At 28.7% G+C, this 16037-nt stretch overlaps 2 protein-coding genes across 2 annotated transcripts in view; one reads left to right on the forward strand and one right to left on the reverse strand.

Annotated features, from left to right (window-relative positions):
* Positions 1-12819, forward strand: part of LOC117174055 (haloacid dehalogenase-like hydrolase domain-containing 5) — an 18781-nt gene extending 5962 nt beyond the window's left edge. Inside the window, exon 4 of the mRNA XM_033362710.1 lies at positions 12608-12819. Within this exon, the coding sequence (XP_033218601.1) occupies positions 12608-12654 (47 nt within the window). The 3' untranslated portion in view covers positions 12655-12819. The remainder of the gene's footprint in view (positions 1-12607) is intronic.
* Positions 12820-12859: 40 nt separating this feature from the next.
* Positions 12860-15117, reverse strand: LOC117174054 (putative mediator of RNA polymerase II transcription subunit 26). Its single transcript, XM_033362708.1, has one exon. It carries the CDS (start codon positions 15115-15117, stop codon positions 13282-13284), a length of 1836 nt encoding a protein of 611 aa, XP_033218599.1. The 3' UTR covers positions 12860-13281.
* Between the last annotated feature and the right edge of the window lie 920 nt (positions 15118-16037).

Genomic DNA, 16037 nt, shown 5'->3' on the forward strand with positions numbered 1-16037 from the left:
TAGCATGAACAGTACAAGATCAGAAATGATTTACTATTAAACACACGCGCGTGCATAATGTCTCATTCATTATTTTCCCATCCCCGCGTAATGTATGAAAGTAATTGTACTATGAGTATTGAATTATTCACGTGTGAAAGTAACAGTGGATGATTTTGAGAGACAGTGTAGTTATTACGGAAATAATCAAAATGCTGTTAATTACAAAAAAATATATCTTTTTTCAGCCCTTCTATAAATTAGTGAATTTTTTTTAGTACTTTAAATGTTTAAATGTTAGAAAAGAATTCAGGTAGTATTTCACGGTGTACTTGAACAAGTTTTAATTCGGTCGGAATACCACCCATCATTTTTTGAAAGGATATGGTAGTTCGACGCTTCAGGAGTAATTTCCAACAATTTTTAAAATCGCCCATTGAAACCTTTTTTTACAAGTTTTTACAATTTTATAATTTTTTCATATGTCAAAAGTACAAACACTAAAATTATCCTGTTTGGCATAACTACTTATATAAACTTATATTAATTTGTTATATAATGTAAAATAAATGTATAATTACACTGAAATGTATAAAATTATAGTAAAGTAATTTATTGCACTAGCTGTTTTGAATATTTATGCTTTGAATATACGAAAATAATAAAAAAATGTTTAAAAAAGTTAAAATCTATTGTAAAAAAAAGTTTTCAATGTGGGATTATAAAATTTGTTGGAAATTACTCCTGGAGTGTTGAACTATCATATCCAATCAAAAAATTACGAAATCCTGAATTTCGAAGTTTTTTTCTAAATATTAAATGTTTGTATTTTAAAAGATCAAATTGAAAACATTTGCATTGATTTTAAGTTTGTCTAAAAACATTCTAGCTCCATTTGGAAGGAATTCTAAATAAAATGATGTCGAGAATTAAAAATAAAAATGACAAAGTAGCGGGTCTGGTGATTTTACTTTAAAAAATCAGAAACCACAAAGACTAAAGAATTCTTTTCTTCAAGTCCCGCTAACAAATCTCATTTTCTGTCCAGTTATTCCAGCCTAAAGAAATTTTCACAGTCTGTCGCTTGGGGCAAAAAAATTTTTAAAAATTCTCTCTTGTCAAGACTCCGGGTCAGAAGCCCGTCGTAAGTTTGCATTTTTCTTTCTTTCATTCTTTCATTTCGAGCACGTGCGCTACGTTAATTTTGAATGCTAAGGTCAGGAAGCGTTAAATGCTGGCTCAGGAAATTGGGTAATGCTAATTACGAAGCAGCGGTTGGACTCGCAATAGAAAATAAAAGTAGACCACAAGGAAATAGTCAAGATGGTCAATTTTTAACTTTAGTTGACAGGGAAACCGGGAGAGAGATTGATTTGAAATTCTTTCGAATTTTAAAAGTTTAATTTGTAATTTAAAAGTCCTTTTATTTAAAAATTTAGATTATTTAGTCTTAATTTCTTGTCGCATAAATCTTATTTGACGATTATCAATTTTAAACTATTGAAATTAATATAATTCAACATTAAAATATTCCTGCATAAAAAACGTACTAATTTCACAATTGTGATGTGAGAAATATTTTGTTTTAAGAAAAGTTTAGAACTGTTAAACTTTTAATGTTTTTAATTTTAAATTATGTAATTTTGAATCTTTTTTCAAACAGTTAAATTTTGAAGGTTGTTTATGTTATTTAATTATTATATATTTTATCGTCTTCCAATTTCCTACAATTACAATTTAAATGTAATTATTCAATCTAAAACTTTTCCATTCCCTTTTTCATGTTCTACTTTGACTGGTTTAATTTTAAGTTTAGTCTTAATTACTCCAAATAAAAAATGTTTAGTCTTCAAAGCTTGCATTTTTCAGTATAATTTTACATAAAAAATAAGGTTTTTTCGGATAAGAGAGATTAAAAGGGGATTTTATTTATTATTAAAAACTATTTATATTTTGTGTGTATGTCGTGGATATTGAAGAAAAGTGCTCTTTAACAGTAGCGCTTTCTCTTTGGAAAGTTTTCTTGTCATTTTTTTGCTAAAACATTTTTTTTTACTAGCTTTGAAAAGTCTTTTGAACACTAGCAATTTCTACTGATATTTATCAGTTAAGTTAATACATCAGAAAAAGATTCAAGCAGATTAAAGATTGTAATTTAGATCATTGAAAAAACTTAAAAATGTTCATATATTACTTTAAGAAAATGTATTTTTATCAGTAGATAGATTTTGATTCCTCATTCACATCAATTTTTTTCCACTTAAATACAAACTGAATTAAAAAAAAAAAACAATAATAAAATCTAACCATTTTTGGTTGAAAGTTCATTCTTTTTGGTTGAATATTCTTCGTTGAGAATTCATCCCCTTTGTTTAACAATAACATTATTTGGTTGAAAATTCAATTTTTTGGTTAAAAGTCTAATTATTTTATTTGAAAATTCTATACATTTATTCAATAATGAACTTTTTTCGCCTAAACTTCAACTATTTGATTGAAAAAATTCACCTATTTTGGTATAAAATTTAATTAATTTGTGGAAAATTAACCTTGTGTATTATAATTCATATTTTAAGATTAAAAATTCAACTTTTTTTAAAGAAAGATCGTTCCTTTAGATTGAAAATTCTACAATTTGGTTGAAAAATCAACTGCTTGGTTGAAAACTCATTTTTTATGGATTCAACTGTCTTTTATTTAAAATAAATCTTTTTTGATTAAAATATCAAATATTACACGTTTCCTTGTGAAAGCATCTTTTTGGTTGAAAATTGAACTTTCTTTGTTAAAAGTTTATGTTTTTGAGTTGAATAATTTGTTGGAAATTTGTTTCTTTCTTGACTCATAAATCCTTTTTCATTGAAAAATCAAATATGTTTGTTGAAAAGTCAACTTTCTGGCTTGAAAATTCAACAATTTGGTTGACATTTCTTCTTCCTTGAATGAACAATCTTTTTGGATTTAAAAAAATGTTGTAAATTTGAATTTTTGGGATGAATTCAACTGTTTTTTATTTAAAATTAAAATCATTGTTTGGTTTAAAGATTCATTATTTTAGTCTAAAATTCAATTGGAATTTCGTATTTTGAGTTGAAAATTCAACTATTTTGGTAGGAGATTCAACTATGTAGTGTAAAATATTATTAATTGGTTGAAAAATAAATTTTTTGTTTAAAAATTAACTTGTTTGTTGAGAGTTTATATTTTAGGATTGAAAATCCAACTGTTTTTTTTTAGAAATATTGTCTCTTTGGCTTGAGAATTTGAACGATTTGGTTGAAAAATCAACTATTTGTTTGAAATATTTTTTATTAATACAACTGTTTTTTATTTAAAATAAATATCTTTTTAGTTAAAATATGAATTATTAAATTGTTCGTTAAGAAATCGTCTTTTTGGTCGAGAATTCAATTACTTGGTTAAAAGTTGTACTACGTACTTTGTTAAAAATTATTTTTTTTCATTGAAGATACATTGTTTTAGTTGAAAAATCGTTTGCTATTTTTTGTTCTAAAAAAAATTAATATTCTGGGCCAAGAATACATTTTTCTATTAATTTTCAATTCAACTTAAAGCGTTAAAAATTTAATTAAAATACTATAAACATTAATTTTATGTGAAAGAATGTCTTTCATATCTCCAAAATTAGAAAAAATAAATCGTTTCGAAAATATTTGAATATGGTATAAAAAATAATCTCTTTCTAAAGCGTCCGGTTTTCTAAGGTATTGCATTTTTGTTTAGGATTCTTACAGAATGAATCAAAACCTTGAAAAACATTCTCTTCTTCAGCAGCCTCCCTGAAAAAAAATAAAAACAGCCAAACCAGATAATATTGACTTATATCCTCATTTTTATTTTATTTTATCTGCGATTTTATTTGATTTCGTCCAAGACATGTATTTCCGGAAATTTCTTATCGATTTATACTTGCTGACCTCAGAAGTATCACTGGGGTAATAATTTAGGCAAATAGAACATGTTTCAGATGTTATGGTTCCAAGAGGAAATCCGGGAGCATCAATGAGTCAAGAATAATCATAAATTATACTTGTGTGAAATGAGTGAGAATTGGTTATATATGGGTGACATCCTGGTGAATAGGAATTGACAGGTTGAAGAAAGGACGATCAGCGTTGATTATTAGGTATTAGTTGAGGCACCTCGAGATGCACCAAGTTGCGTTCTTGAAAGATTGTAGCCGGTTGTACCGTTAAATCGCAAGTCTACGACATTTACTCTCATGGCTTCTCCTCTGGGAAGAAGTCTGCAGTCCCACGAGCCAAGAATAGAGTCATTAATTATTTTATTTATGCACTCCTCTTTTGGTCAGTCTGGAATCGAGTTATAAATTAATTTGAGTATTCAGCTTTCTGGTGTTGCAAAATTGAATATTTATAGAATTTTCAAAATTTATACCCTACAGTTGTGTAAAATTTTTCCTTTTTCGTTTCACATTGCCTAAATCCTTTGATTTTTACTTCCACAGTGAGAATTACTAAACGATAAATTTTTCTTAAATATAAAAGTGAATCTCGAGAATCCGGTTAAAGTATTCCTTTTATCCTGACAAATGTGTTTTTGTAATTACAAATCTTTCTCAATATACCACATTTTTTCGTTTGAATGGTCTTTCATCCAATCTTGTCTCATATTTCACATTCCATGGAAAGAATCGGGAAAAATAGTTTCTTTCACAAGAGCTGACAGACTATATGAAATTCTAATCGAGATTACACTTATTTTATTTTGCAATATTAACTGGCATGCTAGGTATTCTTATGAATTATTGAAGGTTTCTCAGCCAAAATTTCATTCCATATTTAAGGATATATCAAATGAGGTGTTCGCATTCCACAATCTACAAAACATTAAAGTAGTTTGACCAGTTGATATACATATCGTCGGCCGATTATTGGATCATCGAGCAGCCTCCTAGTTTATTACTTACAATCGAGTGATAATTAGATCACCTAGTAATCGATTTTATATTTTCATTATTTTTCGAAATTCTTCACCGTTCATAAACTCGGTTAATTCATTTAAGTCCTAACTGTTATTTAGAAACCTGAGTAAAGAATTTTAGAAATGTTTAATTATAAGACGAATATTTTTTAAAAACAGTAAAAGGGTGGTCACTTGAATTTAAAAAAAAAATGCCCGCCAAATTTAGGGAATTTCCCGCTTATTTAAAAGTTTAAATTCCAGCCTTGAGAACTAAGGCAAATTTTAAATAGATTTTAAACTATTACGACTTTTAAATAAAAATTGCACATATGTGAAAGAGCTGAATTGAAATTGTTCAATTTAGGCCTTCCAATTTTTAATTAGATTTTAATTTTTTAAAGAATTTTAATTGATTGAACATTTTTAAATGTTTAATCTAAAATTATCCAATTTGAACAATTTTCGATTTTAAGATCACTCAACTATTCCAAATTTTAAATTGGGAATTGTACTTTGAACGATTTTAATATCAAGGGGAAAAACCATTTAAATTTAGATACGGAGACGAAAGCGAAAACAATATTTGGAAATAAAATGACTAAAAATCACTTTTTTATAAAACAGATGATAAAAAAGTGCAAAAAGCCAGACGTTGGAAGACTTAGGAATTTGCATAAAGTGTATTTCATAAACCTATACCTTTGCAGTGATCAGATAAACTTTTTTTAAGTAGTAGAAAAAAAACTTGCTAGTCTCAAAAAGTTTTAGGGGTTTCGATCCAGTGATAATAATAGTGACGTATCTAAATTTAACGTAGAAGGAGACACTGACAATTATAAATTTTAGTTTCGGTTCATAATTTTTGTAATGAAAGCTCTACCTGAGTATTAATTTCCCAATTAGTGTCTTTATCATTGTTTCGAAATTCACAAAAAAAAAATTATAAAAAGAAATTTTGTTCTGTTCAAAAATCTGCCAGATACGGAAAAAAAGTTCTGAAGAGTTTTACAAAACTTTCCTCTTTAATATTTCGATATCATGAGCCGCTTTTTGAGTATTTATAAAAACTATTGGGATAAAGAGAGAAAGTCAGTTATTTCAATTACTTTAAAAATATTTTGATGAAAAAAAGAGAATAAATTTTTGGCATCCGATTCCACAACTTTTTTAAGTCACATAAAACCTATCAATATTGATTTGTAGAGCCTTTTGAAATATTGCTTAATTTTTTTTTAGATTTGGATCATAAAAAGATAATTAAATACCGTTTAAATTTGTAAGCATTTAATTAATGTTCCTGAACTTCATCAATTATTCAGAAATAGTCAGAAACACCTTTGACATTATTAAAATTTACAGTTCACAAATGTTACTCCTACCGGTCTAGAGAAGCTGAGCAATTAAGGCAACGGTATAATCTATTATGTTTGATTAGCCTTAAAAAACTATTATAATACATATTATTACTTTGTGGTTTCGATTGCGGGACTACTGAAGAGTGAAATTTTTTCTAAAAAATGTCTGACACAATTTATTTAGCGCATATGTAGGGCAGACTGAATAGCAGTGTACACTGGACAATGCGACTTTTTTTATAATAGGCATGATATTAATAATATAATTTTATAATATAGTACAATAAGTGTAATCACACTACTTCTCGTATAATACAAAATTATTAAATCTTATTAATCCTAATACTATCAATAAAAAATACGCATTATCCAGTGTGTACTAGTACCCAATTACGTACCACCCTCTCCTAAATTTCGGTATAAAATGGAATTAATTTTAAAAATTTAAATTCTAAAGATCCATAGTAACATCTTTTAAAAAATTTTAGAGTTGGTAAAGAATAATTATAAATTGTAAAATAATTGAAAAGCTTTTTCTTGCATCTGGAGGTGATGATCATTAATTCATGAGACTATACTTTTCCAGCTCGATGGAGCATGTGTGAAACGTGCATTGTATATTTTAATTATAATTGCGTTTCTTCAGGGAATATCATTATTGGCTTGGTAAGAACTCGATGATCGAATCCGTGACGATTCAGTAAGAGTTGTTTGAAATTAGCAAGTTTTACATTAAAAAGCAAGTAGTGTATTAAACTTAAGGCAGTTGTGGTGCCAAAAGTCCGATATCTGAAAAAATAGTTTTTCTATCATATTAAAAATCAAAATTTCATAACTGATGTCACTCCAAATAAAAAACAATCTTTTTATGAAAAATGTTTAAATTCACAAAAACATGAATTTTAACCATGTTTTTTACAATTGAATTTTTTCTAACCGCCGCTTTGCACCAATTTTTGAAAAATGATTGCATTTTAATAAATGACGGTTTATTTTTTCCGGGAAAAAATTCTCAAAAACTCTACTGTTTCCAATTTTGAAAGTGAATTTTTCTATATTTTAAGATTATTTAGTTATTTTTTAAATTGAAAACATCAGAGTTGTAGAGAAAGTTTTCCCGAAACTGTTTATTTGTTGCTGTAAATTTTAACATTTTTCATAAAAACTGTTTTTTATTTGAATCTACATCAGTTATAATATTTTGATTTTCAAAATCATAGAAAAACTATTTTTTTCAGATGCCTGATTTTTGGCACGACAACTACCTTAATAGTCCGTCGGATTAAAAGCCAGACAATATTTTTCTTGTTTAAGGAATAAATTTTCAAGATTTTTAAATCTTTTTTGGAAAAAGGGTACAAAAGGTACCTTGTCACGCTTAAGGAAACACTTTTTTTTACAAATATGGGGTATTAGGATGTGCCTTATTTTTCGACTTTGGATTCTTCTTGATCTCACCCCCCCCCCCCTATTTTGTTATTTTGCATATATTACCTATATTGTTATTTGTTTTCTCATGCAATTAAAATCGGGAAAAGTACCGGAAAATTTCAAATACAGTTCTTTTTTCTTGTATTTTATCGGAATACTTTGGCTCTGTACAATTATGATCTTTAGACTATGTTGAAAAAATATATGAATATAAAATTTTTTTTCTTCAAAATTTACAAAATGACGAATCCCTAAATTTGATAAAAAATTACAATTTCTACAATTAATTACAAAATTTCGTCAAATTCTTACAAAAGGCAGATTTGTTTTTTAGAAAGCACGTGAAGTCCAAATGTTGTTTTTCAAACTCATTATTTCTTTGTTTCTCAATATTACGTAGTGTATGAAAATCAAAATTTTGAAAAATTCAAAATGGCGCCTTATGAAATACGCAAAAACCCGTATTTTCTATCATTTTCGTCCAAAGATCTTCACATTTTGATGAAAAATCAATTGTATTGTTACAAACTGTATGGTTGGAAATATGTAGATCTCGAAATTTTTACTAAAGTAAAAATGGCGCCACATTACTATTTTCAAAAAATTACATCATTTTTACAAATTTAAATAAAATATGACATACATTTTCGGAAAAGATTTGGTGATTCTTAAAACTTAATTTCTGACTATTCGGTGAAAAGTTTTCAAATTTCATCAAGAAATTTAAATTTATAAAATTTATGTAACTTTTGAAAATATAGTAATGAGGGGCCATAATTACTGTAGTAAATATTTCGAGATCTACTAGTAATTTTTCAAAGTTTTGACTTTCACACATTACGAAATATGTTTTTTTTTTAAACAATAATGTAGCATTTTAATTGAAACCTAAAAAGTTGTCACCGAGCAACAAAGAAATAATGAGTTTCAAAAAAAAATTTGGGTGGCCATCTTGAATTTTTCTAAAATTTTGTATATTAATTGTCATCACATGCTTTCTAATAAATAAATCTGCCTCTTGTAAGAGTTTGGCGAGATTTTGTTATTAATTTTTTACACAGTCTAAAGATCATAATTGTACATAGCCACATGTTAATATTGACGGATTTCACTCAAATTTGGTGAAGATAATTATTTATTTTGTCATTTAAAAAAAATAGGGGTTTGAGACAAAAGAAATACAGTCAAAAAATATACCGAAAGTAAATAAGGACCACCCTAATGGGGTATTATAAAAAAGTTATTGAGGGTTTTTCATAGATATCCAGAAAAGCTTAAAAGAATGGAAAATAGATTAAAAGCCTATTTTAAAAACGATATTTTCTGAGTTTATATTTTTTAAACTTTCAGCTTTTCTTAATTTTTTTTCTACAGTATTTCTGCTGGTAAAAATGTTTGATGCAAAACATTTTCAAGTATTTAAAAGATTTTTACAAAAAGATTATTTTAAAATCCTTCTGCCCTTTTATTTCCTAAGCACTTCACAATGTTTCTCGAAACATTTGAATTTTCAATCCAAAAATATATAATTGAAAGCCAAAAATATCATTTCCCAACAAATAGTTTCATTTTAAACAAAATAGTTGAATCCTCAAACAAAACAGATAAATTTTAAACCAAACAGTTGCACTTTTTAAAAAAAATAATTAAATATTTACAAAACAGTTAAAATTTACAACTAAAAATATGAATTCTCAACAAAAAATTAATTTGTTTAAAAAAGCGCAATTTTCTACAAAAAAGGATGAATTTTCTATCAAAAAAGAAGATTGGTCAACCAAATAATTAAATTCGCAACTAAAAAATATCATTTTTCAACCAAAAATCGAATAGTTGAATTTTTAGTTTAAAAATTTATTTTTAATCAAAAGAAAAATAATTTTCAACTAAACAGTTCAATTTTAAACCAAATTAAAATTAACAAAAAAAGATGAGTTCTCAACTAAAAATATAATATACACTAGATTAAAAAAGAATTAACTTTCAACTAAAAAAGATTACTTGTTTTCAAAAGATGAATTTCCAATCCTAAAGGATTTTTTAATGAAACATTTAAATTTTCCACGAAATAGAACATTTTTTAACCAAAATAGATGAATTGTGAAACAAAAATATAATAACAGACCTTTCAACTAAAAAGAATTAACTTTCAACCAAAAATAGTTGGATTTTCATATCAGGTTGTTATTCGGGATTTTTGCTATTATTTTTAAACCTAAAATAATTCTGTCTTTTTGTCAGGAATTTCAATATCAACTTCAAATTATTAAGTTTTGGCCGCTTCAAGCTACAAATTACCAAAAAATAACCGTCTTTTGATATATTTAAATTTAGACTTAAAAATTGTATTCAGTTACATTTTGTAAATTAGTCATTTAAAATTATTCACGTGCGAAAGCTTTCAGCTTGAAATTGTCCAGAATAATTTTGGTAGGCTTAAGAGAGAGTCATGAAGAGATTACAAATTTAGGCTATTGACTGAAAATAGGATACTATATGGGATTTAGAGACCAGTCGGTGAGGCCTGAAATATTGGTTAAATTCCTAAATTTAAATCTGAATGATAACCATGAGGAGAAAGGACTAACAAGGACAAGGGTGACTGACCATTCGAAAGTTTCTTTTCGTGTTAAATACTCTATTCGGTCGATTTCACTGTCACCTTCTGTGGACAATTTTATTATTATAAAGAGGAAGGGCTAAAAAGTTTGCCAACGACCTATTTCACGTAGAGAATCGATTAATCATCGATCCATTTGTTTTATCCACCCACTGTGAATCGAATTCATATTTTGCTTATTGTTTAACTTTTCTAGATTTTTCAAAAACTTTCTTCAAGGATGAATAAAACAAGACTTCATAATTAAAACTGAGACAACCCTACTTTTGAAACTTTTTTAAGCTCGAAGCATTTCAAATTGTTTTAAATAATTCAAATTGAAAATAATCTAAATATCGATAAATATAATTGCTCCTCGTAAAATAAGTGGATTTTCAGTGCAAACCTCTATAAAAAAAAGACTTCTGGCAAAAAACATCATGTAAATCTGCTCCCATTCGAATAGCTTCTAGCTGTTTACCTCCGTCTCGAAACCTCGATTCGCACTCGACCAAGAGCACATTTCGTATAAATAATAATAATTTCTGTTGCATTTCTCTTCGCGGATTCCAATTTGATTGTGAGAACTAGCGAAAATAAAAATGACAAAATTTAATTACTACGTTTAGTATTTAATAATGATTGAAATAATGTACAAAATATTTGGGAATCAATACAACAATATAATCCCTGAAAGCACAGAATTAATGTATGATGGCAATGCTCTAAAGTCGGTTATCGAATCATTTAAACAAACATTGACATGTTTTACTTGAGAATCTTTCTTGGAAAGATTGATACATATTTTTAACTCTCTAAACTAAAAAAATCACTTACATTTTAAACATTACTTAAAATTAAAATCCCTTCTCTAGACTAAATATTGTTTCATAAATAATCTTCCCTAAATTGGCGTATCAGTCTAGTGCAATCAATTTTTTCACAAAATCAAGTAAAACTCAATTATCAGTGTTTTGATTCAAAGTGTCTCGTCCAAAATGATGATTTTCTACACAATACAATTTCCGTCGCGAAGAACAATTTATCAGAAAAACGTTAATAAGCTAGTTTATTTAACATGCTGGATTAAATTCAAAGAGATGAAAGTCGATTTGTAGAAAATTCACGTACGAGAAATTATCATGGATCAATGTCAGATTTTAAGCTCAGACCTGCATAGAATTTGTAAATAGTTCAACCACGAACCATTATTTAATTTTAAATAACTAAAATAAATAACTGTTTTGGAAATAAGTAATTGTATAAAAGTAGTTTAAGAAAAATAAACTAATTTTTTGACAATTGAGAAATAGCCTAAAAAATCTGCAGTAAATAGGATGTTGGAATTTCATTGGAGTGGAATGGAAATTTATTGTTGATGAAATTATTACTCGGCAGAATAACAAGCAAAAACTATATAGGACTGAATTTAACTGTCTTGAGTTCTCCATTTTCTGCCTCTCCTTTCCCATTTTTTATATCTTATCATTTAGTTTTATTTTTACAGATTGTACAACAAAACTAGAGTAAAAGTGAAGTCTACTATTCACGGTAGAATATACATAAGAATTTTGTTTAGATGATTGCAATATTTTACTATTTTTTTAATTCGATTCTCCCAGTGACCTTCCCAATTCGAAAAGTTGACAAAGTAAAGTGAATAATACCCCAAATTTATATTAATATAGAAAAATTTTGAACTGGAACTTTCTTCATTCAAAATTCTTAAATATCAATTTTGAACATTTTATATTCATAATATTTATCTAATTTGAAATTATTAATTTTTTTATTAAGACTTTTAGTTTGAAATAAAATTGTACAATTTTTATGGATTCATTTCGAAAATTTAAAATTTTAAATTTCAAATGACATTGAAATGAAATTGTTTAATTCATAAAGATTTAAACTAAAATTATACAATTTTGAAACACCTTGCTTTAAATTCTAAAAGTTCCAGTATTTAAATTTGAAATGGTTTGAATAGGAAAGTTTTGAATGTTAAATCAGGCTGTTTAAGGCCTTTTATTTAATTTTTATGATAAAATCTTGAAGGATTCAGTACAAAATTTCAAACCCTAATAACTTGAATTTACATCTGAATTTTTTTCATTTAAAAAGGTTTCAATTTTAAATTATGAAAGACTTACAAAATATAGAAAAAGATGCTCGTTTGGAGGCTTGGACATAAAAAATAAGACAACTCGGATCATCAATTTAACAGAAATAGTAAAACTTGTCTCAATTTTTAAATGGAAGAAAAAAATATTTTTGAAATTATTTTACTTTTTTTCAGACATCAGGAGCAAACAAATATCAAGTTTAGAAGCCACCTACCGATGAAGAAAAAGCTTTAGAATTGTCGAGGGGTGAATCACTCGACTTTTCTGCGTAAATCAGGTTTTTTTGGAGATTACAAAACAGTTCTAGGGATTTAAAAGGATATGTCGAAATATTTTGAAAAATTTAGAGAGATTTCAAATGACGTTGAAATATTTCAAGTAATTCAAAGAGATCTCATAGGATTTCCAAAGATTGTTATGAATTTAAAAGCTTTCAAGAAATTAAACCAGTTTTCTAGGATTTAAAAAAGTTTCAAAAAATGTAAAGGTTTTCCGTAGAATTCCAAATATTTTATAAGATTTTACCAAATTCAATCAGTTTTCAGTGAATTTCCTAGAATTTCACGATATCACAAAATTTCCAAGGTTTAAAAAATTGCAATGGATTGAAAAGATTCCAACGGATTTGAAAGAGTTTTGTGGGAGGTGTACACATCTAATTTTAAGAATGATTATAACCTCGAAAATTGTTTATTTAGAGAACTCGATTTTAAATAAAATCTCTTTATCCAATTTTCGTGCACCTTCACTTCACTAAAACCTAAACATCAAATAAAAAAAATTGTCTCCTAAAATAAATCTTTACACATTGTTTTTTTTTCCACGCACGCACTCACTCGCACAACTTTCACTGCCGGCACCATTCATCTGTCGGCACTCCTTTCGATTTCCGATGGCACTCCAAAGCCCTCTGAAGCCTCTCAAGATATTCCCGAATTTCTTCCTGGTCCAATGACCTGGAATCGGAGCGCGAGAGAGCCCTCTTCTGTACGAGAGCTGTGAGCATAAAGGTCAAGGCCGGAATGGTCATGCCCAGAAGAAAAGTCGGATTCATGATGTTCTTTATTCCATGATTCTTAAATCCTCGAAAGAGTTCAGCTAAAATTCCCTCATCTTGATTCGCCTCTGGATTTAATTTCCCATACAAGTGAGGCTTAATCTTTCCAGTCTTGGCAATGTAATTATAATAATGGGGATCATACGATTGAGCATAGAGCTGGGAATAATAAACATCTTTGGCTGGAGGTTGATGATCGGATTCTGCAAACCAGGGGCTAGCATCTTCGTATTGACCTGGAGGACCGCTAAAAACTGGAGCACCTCGGGCATACGCCGGTGATCTTGAATAAATTACTTCCATTGGAGACTTTATTATTTTCCCCGGATAAACTGGAGGTGGTGGAACTCCTTTGTAGATCGGGGGACCAATCCTGGATTGAAGAGGAACTGGCTGACGATAGCTATGCCTTCTCATTGGTCGCCTGTACATCGGAGCTCCTGGGTAGAAATCAGTTCTGGGTTGGAGAAATGGAATTCGGGGATAAGGATAAGCTCCAAGACCTTGAGGAGCAAGAGGTTGGACAAGCGGATCCACTGGTTGTTGTGGTTGAATCTGTTGATTTTGTAGTTGAACCTGTTGGTCAGCCTGTGGTTGATTCTGAATTTGAACCTGTTGATTCTCTTGGATCTGGGGTTGAAGATTCTGTTGTCTGATCAATTGATTCTGGATAGGATTTTGTTGCTCCAAGTGCTGCAATGGCTGGGTTCTTTGTTGCTGAATTGGTTGCCGTTGAGGATATTCTTGTTGTATCTGTACAATTTGTTTTTGCCTCATCTGTTGCCCTTGAATTTGCTGCTGTCGCATCTGCTCCTGTTGAATTTGCTGTTGCCTCATCTGCTCCTGTTGAATTTGCTGTAGCCTCATCTGCTCTTGTTGAATTTGCTGTTGCCTCATCTGTTCCTCTTGAATCTGTTTTTGCCTCATATGCTCCTCTTGAATCTGCTTTTGCCTCATCTGCTCCAGCTGAATCTGTTGTTGTCTCACTTGCTCCTCTTGTCTCAATTTTTGCTGCTTTTCAAGCTCCAATTGCTCTGCCAAGCCATGTCCACCCTGGAGATAATAACTCAAAGCAACTTCAGACTCTTTGGGAGATTTCGAGTTGAGAAACATTTGAAGAGCCAAATCAGCAGGGTTGATTCGTTGCTGTTCGTAGATTTGCTCCTGTTGAATTGCATTTGTGTTGATGAAATTGTCTTGCAACTGACGTGGTCTCTTCTCTGATTCTGGTTCTATAATTTGAATCGATGATGTATTCTGAACTGGTTCTGAATTCTGAATCGATCCTGAATTCTGATTTAATTTCGTATTGTGAACCAATTCTGAATTCTCAAGACCTTTGCTTCCAGACTGGATTACAAGAACTTGACGTCCAAGATCTTGACTATAAACTGGGTATAACTTTTGAGGCGATCCTGGTTGATGATTTTCCTTTGAAGAAACATTCGTACTTGAGGAGCCGTTGACGCTTTTCTCTAGATTTTGTTGTCGTGCTGTTCTTGTCGAAAGATGGGACTCTTCTGCCAAGTAATCCGTGTGTTCAGTTAAAGGATTTCCTTCAAAGTTTAACTGAGCAGTTATCAGATGAACACTCGTGAATAAAACAATCACCGTTGACGTCTTCATCTTTCTGAAATTAAGATTCGCTGCATTCGACAAGGAAAGTATAATCGCCATCAGAATTTTTTACTTCAAGGCAAGTGTAATTAGATATTATTTTTTGTATTGCCAAAAATTTTTTAATTTAATCAATATTCTTTAATCGATTTTTTATTGGATTATTTTGGCTCGAATTTTAATTCTAATTGATGTTTAGTAAATATGATTTTTTTCATCTTTTAAGCAAATAAAATTAATTCAAATAATAGTTAGTGAAGTTTAATAATTGAGTTTATTGTTTTTTGATGTTGAGGTTTTTTACTAGGATCAGAGAATGTAAAGTCAAAGTTGGATTTTTGAAACTACAGCCTCTTTAATTCATTATATATTCTATAATAATGACTAGGATTAATATAGAATATATTTTAAACTAGAGGCTCTTTTATGCAGAGCGAAAGATTTTAACACTAAATAAAGGACCAGTAGTTTTAAAAAAACCAACATTGACTTGAAATTAAGTTAATTGATCAATACAACTTTTCTTTACTAATTGTCAATTTTATAGTAATATTTAAATATAAATATCTGAATTGAAGGGGGAGTTTAGAATTTAAAAAAATTAGTTCAATTTCAATTGATTAATTTAATTTGAAAGTGGGTGTCCTGATTTTGGTTAATGTGTTGAAAGATTCTCAAATATTTAATGAAGGCACGATTGTATCTGGAATCTTAAAAAATTTACATTTTACAATATCACATTAAGCAGTGACGAAAATAGTCGGCTTGACCCATCTGACCCATCAACTTTTATATTCGATGGCTTTCTAAAACCGTTCATTTATTAAGTATGCAGTATTCGATCTAAATCTACGGTTCCTGATTTGTACCCTAATTTTCTCTTATTGGGTGGTGCCCAGAATTGAACATTTTTCCTCAAAGATCAATCA

The sequence above is a fragment of the Belonocnema kinseyi genome, chromosome 6 (genome assembly GCF_010883055.1).
Source record: "Belonocnema kinseyi isolate 2016_QV_RU_SX_M_011 chromosome 6, B_treatae_v1, whole genome shotgun sequence".
In the NCBI taxonomy this organism is placed as follows: Eukaryota; Metazoa; Arthropoda; class Insecta; order Hymenoptera; family Cynipidae; genus Belonocnema; species Belonocnema kinseyi.